The following is a 12,095-nucleotide window of genomic DNA, read 5'->3' on the forward strand; positions in this document are numbered from 1 at the left end:
GATACGCCATCCCATCTGGTTTGGGCTTAGTGGGACTATAATTTGTTTTTCAACAGGACAATGACCCAACACACCTCCAGGCTGTGTAAGGGCTATTAGAACAAGAAGGAGAGTGATGAGTGCTGCATCAGATGACCTGGCCTCCACAATCCCCCGACCTCAACCCAATTGAGATGGTTTGGGATGAGTCGGACAGCAGAGTTAAGGAAAAGCAGCCAACAAGTGCTCAACATATGTGGGAACTCCTTCAAGACTTTTGGAAAAGCATTCCAGGTGAAGCTGGTTGAGAAAATGGCAAGGCAAAGGGTGGCTATTTGAAGAATCTCAAATATAAAATATATTTTGATTTGTTTAACACTTTTTTCGTTACTACATGATTCCATATGTGTTCTTTCATAGTTTTGATGTCTTCACTATTATTCTACAATGTAGAAAATAGTAAAAAGAAAAGAAAAACCCTTGAATGAGTAGGTGTTTCCAAACTTTTGACAGGTACTGTACATACATATACACACACACTCTCTATATACAAAATAATGTGGACACCCCTTCAAATGAGTGGATTCGGCCATTTCAGCCACACCCGTTGCTGACAGGTGTATAAAGTCGAGCACACAGCCATGCCATCTCCATAGACAAACACTGGCAGTAGAATGGCCTTACTGAAGAGCTTAGTGACTTTCAACGTGGCACCGTCATAGGATGTCACCTTTCCAACAAGTCAGTTCGTACATTTCTGCCCTGCTAGAGCTGCCCCGGTCAACTGTAAGTGCTGTTATTGTGAAGTGGAAACGTCTAGGAGCAACAAAGGCTCAGCCGCGAAGTGATAGGCCACACAAGCTCACAGAACGGGACCGGCAAGTCCTGAAGCGCGTAGTGCGTAAAAATAGTCTGTCCTCGGTTACAACACTCACTACTGAGTTACAAACTGCCTCTGGAAGCAACGTCAGCACAATAACTGTTCGTCAGGAGCTTAATGAAATGGGTTTCCATGGCCGAGCAGTCACACACAAGCCTAAGATCAACATGCACAATGCCAAGTGTCGGCTGGAGTGGTGTAAAGCTCGCCGCCATTGGACTCTGGCAGTCTGACGGACGAATCTCCGTCAACGTGATCAAGACAAAGGAAATCGTGGACTACAGGAAAAGGAGGGCCGAGCACGCCCCCATTCACGTCGACGGGGCTGTAGTGGAGCAGGTCGAGAGCTTCAAGTTCCTTGGTATCACTAACAAACCATCATGGTCCAAACACACCAAGACAGTCGTGAAGACGGCACGACAATGCCTATTCCCCCAGTACCAATTGTAAAGTTTAGTGGCGGAGGAATAATGGTCTGGGGCTGTTTTTCATGGGTCGGGCTAGACCTCTTAGATCCAGTTAAGGGAAATCTTTACATTACAGCATCCAATGACATTCTAGACTATTCTGTACCTCCAATTTTGTGGCAACTGTATGGGGAAGGCCATTTCCTGTTTCAGCATGACAATGCCCCCATGCACAAAGCGAGGTCCATACAGAAATGGTTTGTCGAGTGGTGTGGAAGAACTTGACTGGCCTGCACAGAGCCCTGACCTCAACCCCATCGAACACACCGACTGAGAGCCAGGCCTAAATCGCCCAACATCGCCCTATTTGACCTACATATTTTGTTTGTATGTATTGATATGTAGGCTGTGTGTGGCATTTTTAAATGTATGTAGTTCTGTCCTTGAGCTCTTCTTGGCTATTAATGTTCTGTATTATGTCATGTTTCATGTTCTGTGTGGACCCCAGGAAGAGTAGCTGCGGCTTTCGCAACAGCTAATTGGGATCCTAATAAAATACCAAATACCAGTGCCCGACCTCACTAATGCTCTTGTGGCTGAATGGAAGCAAGTTCCCGCAGCAATGTTCCAACATCTGGTGGAAAGCCTTCCCAGAAGAGTGGAGGCTCTTATAGCAGCAAAGGGGGGACCAACTCCATATTAATGCCCATGATTTTGAAATGAGATGTTCGACGAGCAGGTGTCCACATACTTTTGGTCATGTAGAGTATATTACATTCTGATTTTTCAGGGTGTGCTGCACACCCCTACTTCCCGCAGCTTTGACCTTATGTTATTTTTAGTGCTACATTGATTACTGCATTGTTGGGTTTGGAGCTTGCAAGAAAGGCATTTCACTGTACTTGTGCACGTGACATTAAAAACTTGAAACTAATGGTCAGTTGGGACAATGATCAATGATTTAATAGGCCAAGGTGTGTTTCTATTTCAGGAAATGAATAATCTATAGGGCTACCAGTGACATCTGAATGGCTTTGGACTATTCCTCAGCAATTAGTTTGCTAAAGCTCCCCTGTTTGTGAGAGAAATTAATCCATAAACAATCATGAAAATAACAAAATGGCAAATGTACTGTATCAATAGTGCTAATTCATACTGAACAAAAAATATAAAGACACCATGCAATAATTTCAAAGCTTTTACTGAGTTACAGTTCATATAAGGAAATCAGTCAATTGAAATAAATAAATTAGGCCCTAATCTATGGATTTCACATGACTGGGCAAGGGCACAGCCATTGGTGGGCCTGGGAGGGCATAGGCCCACCCACTTGGGAGCCAGGCCCAGCCAATCAAAATGAGTTTTTCCCTACAAAAGGGCTTCATTACAGACATAAATACTTCTCAGCGCCCCCTCAGACAATCTCACAGGTGAAGAAGCCAGATGTGGAGGTCCTGGGCTGGCGTGGTTACACATAGTCTGCGGTTGTGAGGCCAGTTGGGTGTACTGCCAAATTCTCTAAAATGATGTTCTCTAAAATGAACATTCAAATCTCTGGCAACAGCTCTGGTGGACATTCCTGCAGTCAGCATGCCAATTGCACGCTCCCTCAAAACTTTTGACATTTGTGGCATTGTGGTGTGTGACAAAACTGCACATTTTAGAGTGGCCTTTTATTGTCCCCAGCACAAGGTGCACCTGTGTAATGATCATGCTGTTTAATCAGCTTCTTGATATGCCACACCTGTCAAGTGGATGGATTATCTTGGCAAATATACTCACTAACAGGGATGTAAACAAATTTGGCACCCCCAAAAAAATTGAAATAAGCTTTTTGTGCGTATGGAACATTTCTGGGATCTTCTATTTCAGCTCATGAAACCAACACGTTACGTTTATATTTTTGTTCAATATAAAATCAAGTTGTTATTTCATTAACATCATTGTACAAAACATAACTCTGGACTCTATTAGAATTTGATATATAGTCGAGGTTCAACTTCAACTATAGGAATTCTAACAGAAGTACAATTTCTTATCCAAACAGCAACAGACTTCTCGGATGTGTAATGTTTCTGCAACATAATATAACATAACAGGATCCCATTACAATATTTTTGTTGTTGTTCTCGTTACAGAGGTCCAAATTCAGCCATACAGCACCACTTTCGCTTGCTACAAATTATCTCCAAGAGCAAGGCGGTTACAATGTATATTTTTAATAGTTGAGCCACGCAAAAGCTAAAATGTGTAACCGTTAGAACTTTGTTTTTTATTGAATTGAGTACCATTTTACACAGGACATTTCTTAGGCTACTTTGGAACATTCTAAAAATATTAAAAAGTTTTAAGAATATCTAAAACACTCACTAACCAAAAGGTCGTGTTTGCATTTGATAAGAACTATAACACTTTGTGCCGACGTGGTGGGCGCATATCTTAAAGTTGGACTACAACAAAGCGTGCATCTTTCAACAATTAGGCTCCTACATATGCAACATTCGTCGATACATTTGCAGAGAAAAGTAAAAACGGGCCAACTCACCTTTCTCGGCGGAGGATGCATGTTATAATTTTTACATGAAAACAAATATCCTAACAAATATTGGAGTTAATCTGCAAAATTCCGTGAAAAACTTTCGATTGTATGTAAATTACAGATAGAGAACCATGCACTGGGTGAATTTAGTCTGATTCAGGCGGCCATGACGACCCAACTCCACACACCGATGAAGTCCTGTTGAAAATCGACTGCCTCCGGGAACATAAAAGCGAAGTTTGCGATTCAGCGGGGTTTCCGGTGGAGGAGAGACAGGGATGGCGGCACGCTGAGTAAATGCACGGGACTTTTCGTGGGGATTGCATTGCTCTGGGTTGGGAATTAGTGATGTAGACTAGCCGTAGCCTATGTCCCTCTAGTGGCCATGTCCGCTTCATAAACATGGGGATTAGTTGGCGATTAGGTGATACATCTCTGACCCCTTCACGTCTGTGCGTTTAGGACTATTCTGCAGCCCTCAGAAAAACACCTATTTTATAATGTTCCCTCAATTATCTCAGATTAATATAGAGATGTATTCCTACAGATAAATGACATATCAAGTGAAAAGTATACAAATTCAACATGGTTGAGTAAAACAATTTCCAGGTTGTCTTGTATAGGCCTGCTGTTATGATTATAGGCTATCAGCCGATAGCAGTGCACTGAGTCTGATGTGCTTATAAGAGATTCATGGGAGAATGCAATTGCATTGCATTTGTGAACAGGTATAGACTGGGACCAGAAATTGGCCCAGGCATTTCTAACACACCGGCCCATTTATTTCATCAAAGCCCCTACACCAGCCCATTCAATAACAACATTTCTCCACTGATGCATAGCTGATGTTGGAAATCTAAAGTGTAGTCTACGTCTTATCCCTTGACCAATTTCTTTTTTGCAGTTTACAGTCAAAACAATAATTTAGAAATCAAGAGAGGCCAAAATGTTATTTAAAGATGAATTGGCAGAGGACACAAACATAATTAAAAGCTGGGCTTTTTGGGAAAGATTTTAATAGTTATTGAATGTTCTACATCGTACAGTAAGTTTTATACAATTACAAACTTGCCTTACTTGTCACCGGGACCACTATCTGATCCTCATTAGAATGACATAAAAACAAAAACAGAATTACACTTCATATAGACAAGTCTGATGTGGGTCTTTCCTTCAAGATTGTCCCAACCTCATGTTATAAAAACGTTCTGCCAGCGTTGCTGCAATGTAGTGACAGAACATCGCAAAGGCTCTGGGGGCCATTAGTTGGGAAGTAGTTTTAATCTCAAGGTGCTGACTCTTATCTTATTCTCGAAAATTGGTGTTCAAATCAAAAGATTGACAAGGCCGAAGTTCATCGTGACTAACGGAAACAGAAAAGGCATAGGGATTGTTACTCTTTCGTAAACAACCTTGGTGGAGCTGCTTGCTTCTCGACCTCCAGGCACTGAGACACTCAGGGCAGCTCCCATAGCTTAAAATTCCAGACTGAGTTTGCTACGTTCCAGGGTTGTTACACATAACATGAAGTGAACAACGGTGAAACATAGCAAAAATTGTTTAGATCCCAGGCTACTGCTCTCATGCTTCAATCCACAATCTGTGGACCCATATCCTTTAGCATTTTTCAATAAACATAAATTGTAGTGTACTCCAGGCTAGCTTTCAGTCAATGCCCAGTTAGCACATTAGGTTCCCTGGATGTTCTGGGAACGTCTGTTTATGGTGTCAGTTTGGTTCTGGGAACATTTCTGTTGTGTTTCAATGCCCTGGGTCTTTGAGGGGAAAAGGTCAGCGAGTGGAGACTGTATGCCAGTCATTTCTGACCAGGTTGCCAGATTGTGCCCCTCCCCACATCTGCTCCACTCATCCAACAGACTTGTGTTCTGAAATGCCCCCTGAAGCCCCAAGAGGCAACCCACATCAGCTCGACCATAATTATCTTTTATCTTAAGAATAATAAACATCAATCAATCAACAAAACCTTAAATAACATTTATGGTAAAAAGAGCTTAAATGACATACCAGAAATGAAAAGTGTATAATTATTTTAAACGCTTAAAAAAAAAAACAGAGGTTATACTCGTAGTACACATGGTTATTTTGGAGGTTTTGAACCTCCAGATATTTAGCACTCAGCATATCATTCACATAAATTTGGGCCTGTGCAACTAGTCATATGCCTTGTTCAGTTCTTGCATCACATTACATTACATGTTCTAGTGAATAGCACTACAAAACAATATTTGTCAACGGTTTCAAATAAAATAAAATAAAAAGCTGTCTGGTTGTTTGTGTTTCTTTGCTCTAATGCTCCAAATAATTTAGCACAATAAATGTACTTGTGAGTCTTGTTTTCAATGTTCTTGTTCTGTTTGGCTCTGTGATCTGCTACTGACAGGGGAGAGTGGAGGTTGGGAAACGTTAGCTCTACACAGTATGACCAGGTCAATTTTGGGAGGAAACTCACACAGGACTGCATACATGCTTCACACACGCATGGACACACGCATGGACACACACACACACACACACACACACACACACACACACACACACACACACACTACACGGGAGACGAGGGGCTGATACCACACTGCCCACTGATACCTTCCCTCACACAGTCAACACACACTCACTCCTATACACACACATCGATACCCCATTCACTAGTGAATGCTACTCTATAAATTGTCATATTTTGGGTGCATGACACCTCTCCTTTTTTTTTTTTTTTTTACTGTGAGGTAACACTGTGTCAAATAAAATGGCATTTTGAATTGTACGTAGTGGTTAACTAATTGTAACAGATTGAAAGAAGCAGTAGCAATTATTCACAACAGATATTATCTGAAATGTACAGTCGTTTATTGAGACCAAAGAGTATGCTATCAAATGCACTGAACTAAATGAACTCTTAAGAAATCCTAAGATGTTAGCTAAGAGCTAAGTACCTGTTATTTAGCATTGATTATTACTTTTAGATGTTTGTGCAATACATTTTTTTCACACTCACATGATAACTCTGATATGTGGTCATGACACAGTAACCTAGTGCGGAACCATAATAACCTAGTATAGAACTCCTCCTTACAACCTTCAAACTCAACCTGAACCCTGCTTCCTTGCCAACTCCATATCTGAATTCCAAATGGATCCCTAGCCCCTAAACCCTAGCCACTCCTGTGGATCTAGGCGGACTGGGTCAATATACTGTAAGCATAATGGAAAATATTAATCTTGCCTTCTGATTGGCTGAGTATTGCTTTCACCTATCCCAATCCTCTCAGGTCTACAGTTGTAGGGGCTAGGGAGGGAGTTGAGGCTAGCAGTGTTGGGGTTAATTCCACTAATTCAATTCCCTCTCCCTGTAAATTCCAATAAATACAATTCAAATTCCAGGTCAGTCTTTGAATTCAGAGATAATTCAATTCCAATGTTAGGTATATTCCAAGAATTCAATTCACAATTCAATATTATCCCCAAAAATTACAAGTTAAAATGATTCAACACAAATCCTGCAGTCCATTTTTATACTAAGTGCATTAGTTCCATCAACTAACAAATACTGAATTCCAATTCCATAAAATTCCAAAGATTCAATTCCATAACTCAAAGAATTTTAAAATTCAAATTGAATTCAACAAATTCTCAATTTCATGAGTGAATTCAAGAATTTAATTGGAATTTTAAATGAAATTGGAATTGACCGCAACCCTGGGGGCTAGGGTTCGATTTGGAAGTAAACATGTCCCACACGGACCTCTCCCAACCCAGGGCCCCAGTCATAGGGTTTTGCCCCCCAGACTAAAGGGACATGAAACCTTTCTAAAAATGTTCCCAATTTCCTGTTTTAACACAAATTCTTCCCCCATGATTCCCTTCACAATCCTAACTTCCTTCCATGGTGTCTGCCCTGGAAACAATGACGTCCTGGGCCTGTTCTATTGGCTACTCTGAAGTAGCAAGGTAGCAGGTTGACCAACATGCAAACTAAACGTTTCCTTTCACTAATCCTATGAGACCTAGGTCCAAAATAAAGTGTTTGAGCATTTTTCCACCTGCCATTGTTTAAAAGTGTTCACAAGACTGGTGAACTAGTTTCAATTGCATGGACTACTCAGTAACATACACATCGAGAGAACAGATGATGACAATTCTCTGGATTGGAACACATCTGCGTTGAGGTCAGTCAGGTTTCTAAAACCTATTCCCTATATAGTGCACTACTTTTGACCAGAGCCCTATATAGGTAGGGAATAGGGGGCCCTGCATCCCTCACCACTGCCCTCTCCCGGTCCCCTGAGGAACTGGTGACACTCTGATCAGGTCAGTGTTCAGTTCAGGAGATGTTTATTTAAAACAGGGAGGTACTACCTGAATCTGTCCAATAAGAACACAGATCTTTGTTTTCCGTAGCAAAACGTTTTGCTACGGCGTGCCTTGCTGAACACGACCCAGGTAATTGGTGCAGTTTAGGGCCTAAATCTCTATTAAACATGTAAACATGACATCACATGCGAATAACACTTATCTCCAGCCTGTGAGATTGATGGGAGGCATGCAGCACAGGTCTATGGGTATTGATGCTTGACCACTAAACAATTTAGATTATTTTCTTCCTTTTTCCACTCACTACTCCCCTTGAATTCCTTTACCCCTCTCTCAAGTCTGCTGTTCTTCAGTGTGCCGGCCAGCTATTGACCTTAAATCCATTTGAATCCTTTGATTTAGCTATCCTTGGTCCTACTGACAATTTGCCTCACCCCTCAAACTCCATGCACCAAACTCCATGCACAACATAGGCTGCAAGGTACGAGGGAGACCCTATCCAGTCATCTATCCATCGCATCCTATACCATCTACACTTTTGCGTGTGTGTGTGTGAAGTCATATACATCTGTAAATGTATATCTGTGAGCACGTGTGTCAGTGCGCACCTTACTCATGCCAACTGAAATACCTAAATGCGAGTGTGTTTGCATGTTCGGCGAGCTTTTATGTGTACAAAAGGACTACAAACGCGCGCAGGCGCTCGCTCACACATCAGTATACCTATAATATAATAATGTATAAATATTTAAATTGCTTACTCTACTCTAGTAGACGTACAAGCTAATTATGTCCACTGAACTTACTGAAAATATCCTCTACATGTGTGTGTGTAACTATTATGTTACTTACGGTATTAGTCTTTCTTCTAGTGCAGGGTTTCCCAAAGTCGGTCCTGGGATCCCCCCTGGGTGCACATTTTGTTTTTTGCCCTAGCACTACACAGCTGATTCAAATAATCAAAGCTTGATGATGAGTTGGATATTTGAATCAGCTGTGTAGTGCTAGGGCAAAAACCAAAACTTGCACCCAGGGGGGGCTCCAGGACTGACTTTGGATAACCCTATCCTAGTGGACCATATACCACCTGACTGATATAGTTGGTATAATCTTAAAGAAGCCAAATGTATGCACTGTTGCTGGAAGACGACCCTTGTTATCTTGTGCTGGAAGATGATTGTGTGTGAACGTAAACCCAAATGGGAAGGCAAAACAAAAAGGGTGAAAGAAAATCGAGGCGCGACACCTGTACGGTGCTTTCCCCCCAATGATGAGTGGGAAATAAACGACCAATACTCGCCTGAAAAAGTAAGATTTTTTTTCCAACATTAGAATTTGGCAGCATACAAAGACGTGTACATTCTCACAGCTGAAGGGACTGGCTTTGGGTCGGAACCAGTGTTCAGAACACAAAAATACACATACACACACAAACGTAAAAAAGAAGCACAAATGTACTATAAATGTACTATACTGCTGGTCAGTGTGTGTCTGGATTATAAGATAGTCAAAATCAAAGAAACTAATTCCCCAAAAACTGAGGCTGTTCAAAAATAATAAAAACATGAAAAAGCAGCTTTTCCAAATCACAAAAGAATGCATAAAGTGACCCTTGCACTTTAGTTTTTTGTTATTGCAGACAGACTTGGTGCTCGTATGCCAGGCCTCCTGCACCAATGTAAGACTTGAGTTGTTGTGAGTGATATTGACTCCCGATCTGAGGGGAAAGAGGACGAGAGAGAGAGAGGGAGAGAAGGAGGGATAAGAAAACTTTCACATGAACACCATATTATATATATATATATATATATATATATATATATATATATATATACACACACACACATACAGTGTATTCGGAAAGTATTCAGACCCCTTTCCACATTTTGTTGCCTTATTCTTAAATGGATTAAAAAAAGGAATCAATCTACACCCAATACCCCATAATGACAAAACGAAAAACAGGTTTTTAGAAATATTTGCACATTTATAAAAAATACAAAACAGAAATACCTTATTTACATAAGTATTGAGACCCTTTGCTATGAGACTCGAAATTGAGCTCAGGTGCATCCTGTTTGCATTGATCATCCTTGAGATGTTTCTACAACTTGATCGGAGTCCACCTGTTGTAAATTCAATTGATTGGACATGATTTGGAAAGGCACACACCTGTCTATATAAGGTCCCACAGTTGACAGTCCTTGTCAGAGCAAAAACCAAGCCATGAGGTCGAAGGAACTGTCCGTAGAGCTCCGAGATAGGATTGTGTCGAAGCACAGATCAGGGGAAGGGTACCAAAAAATGTCTGCAGTATTGAAGGTCCCCAAGAACACAGTGGCCTCCATCATTCTTAAATGGAAGAAGTTTGCAACCACCAAGACTCTTCCTAGAGCTGGCCGCCTGGCCAAACTGAGCAATCGGGGGAGAAGGGCCTTGGTCAGGGAGGTGACCAAGAACCTGATGGTCACTCTGACAGAGCTCCAGAGTTCCTCTGTGGAGATGGGAGAACCTTCCAGAAGGACAATCATCTCTGCAGCACTCCACCAATCAGGCCTTTATGGTAGAGTTGCCAGATGGAAGCCACTCCTCAGTAAAAGGCACATGACAGCCCGCTTGGAGTTTGCCAAAAGGCACCTAAAGGACTCTGACCATGAGAAACAAGATTCTCTGGTCTGATGAAACCAAGATTGAACTCTTTGGCCTGAATGCCAAGAGTCACGTCTGGAGGATACCTGGCACCATCTCTACGGTGAAGCATGGTGGTGACAGCATCATGATGTGGGGATGTTTTTCAGCGGCAGGGACTGGGAGACTAGTCAGGATCGAGGGAAAGATTAATGGAGAAAAGTAGAGAGAGAGATTCTTGATGAAAACCTGCTCCAGAGCGCTCAGGACCTCAGACTGGGTGAAGGTTCACTTTCCAACAGCAAAATGACCCTAAAAACACAGCCAAGACAATGCAGGAGTGGCTTCAGGATAAGTCTCTGAATGTCCTTGAATGGCCCAGCCAGAGCCCGGACTTGAACCCGATTGAACATCTCTGGAGAGACCTGAAAATAGCTGTGCAGCGATGCTGTCCAACCAGACAGAGCTTGAGAGGATCTGCAGAGAAGAATGGGAGAAACTCCCCAAATACAGGTGTGCCAAGCTTGTAGCGTCATACCAAAGAAGGCTCAAGGCTGTAATTGCTGCCAAAGGTGGTTCAACAAAGTGAAGGGTCTGAATACTTATGTAAGTATATATATATATATATATATATATATATATATATATATATATATATACATACACACACACACACACACACACACACACAGTGTACGTATACAGTCCCAGTCAAAAGTTTTAGAACACCTACTCATTCAAGGGTTTTTCTTTATTTTTACTATTTTTTACATTGTAGAATAATAGTGAAGACATCAAAACTATGAAATAACACATATGGAATCATGTAGTAACAAAAAAAAGGTGTTAAACAAATATGCTCAACATATGTGGGAACTTCTTCAAGACTTTTGGAAAAGCATTCCAGGTGAAGCTGGTTGAGAGAATGCCAAGAGTGTGCAAAGCTGTCATCAAGGCAAAGGGTGGCTATTTGAAGAATCTCAAATACAATATATATTTGTTTAACACTTTCTTGGTTACTACATGATTCCATATGTGTTATTTCAAAGTTTTGATGTCTTCACTATTATTCTGCAATGTAGAAAATAGTAAAAATAAAGAAAAACCCTTGAATGAGTAGGTGTTCTAAAACTTTTGACCGGTAGTGTATATATACACACAGAGTATATACAGCTGAAGTCGGAAGTTCACATACACATTGTGGTCCTCTGTAGCTCAATTGGTAGAGCATGGTGCTTGTAACGCCAGGGTAGTGGGTTAGATCCCCGGGACCACCCATACGTAAAAATGTATGCACACACTTTGGATAAAAGCGTCTGCTAAATGGCAT

General features: G+C 41.4%; 2 protein-coding genes across 5 annotated transcripts in view; both read right to left on the reverse strand.

Moving 5' to 3' along the window:
* LOC311136452 (F-BAR and double SH3 domains protein 2-like) overlaps positions 1-4,072 on the reverse strand; it is a 44,574-nt gene extending 40,502 nt beyond the window's left edge. For 2 of the 3 annotated variants that reach the window (XM_084170585.1, XM_084170584.1), the window contains exon 1: positions 3,812-4,071. In XM_084170585.1, the coding sequence (XP_084026711.1) occupies positions 3,812-3,832 (21 nt within the window). In that variant the 5' untranslated portion in view covers positions 3,833-4,071. Of the gene's footprint in view, positions 1-3,811 lie in introns of all 3 variants that reach the window. The other variant, XM_084170583.1, reaches the window with a different exon arrangement.
* Positions 4,073-4,815: 743 nt separating this feature from the next.
* Positions 4,816-12,095, reverse strand: part of LOC311135989 (protein FAM168A-like) — a 64,399-nt gene continuing 57,119 nt past the window's right edge. For both annotated transcript variants that reach the window (XM_084170035.1, XM_084170034.1), the window contains one exon: positions 4,816-9,854. The gene's annotated coding sequence lies outside the window, so the exon portion shown is untranslated. The remainder of the gene's footprint in view (positions 9,855-12,095) is intronic.

The sequence above is a fragment of the Coregonus lavaretus genome, assembly GCF_964263955.1.
Source record: "Coregonus lavaretus genome assembly, chromosome: 10".
NCBI classification, from domain to species: domain Eukaryota; kingdom Metazoa; phylum Chordata; class Actinopteri; order Salmoniformes; family Salmonidae; genus Coregonus; species Coregonus lavaretus.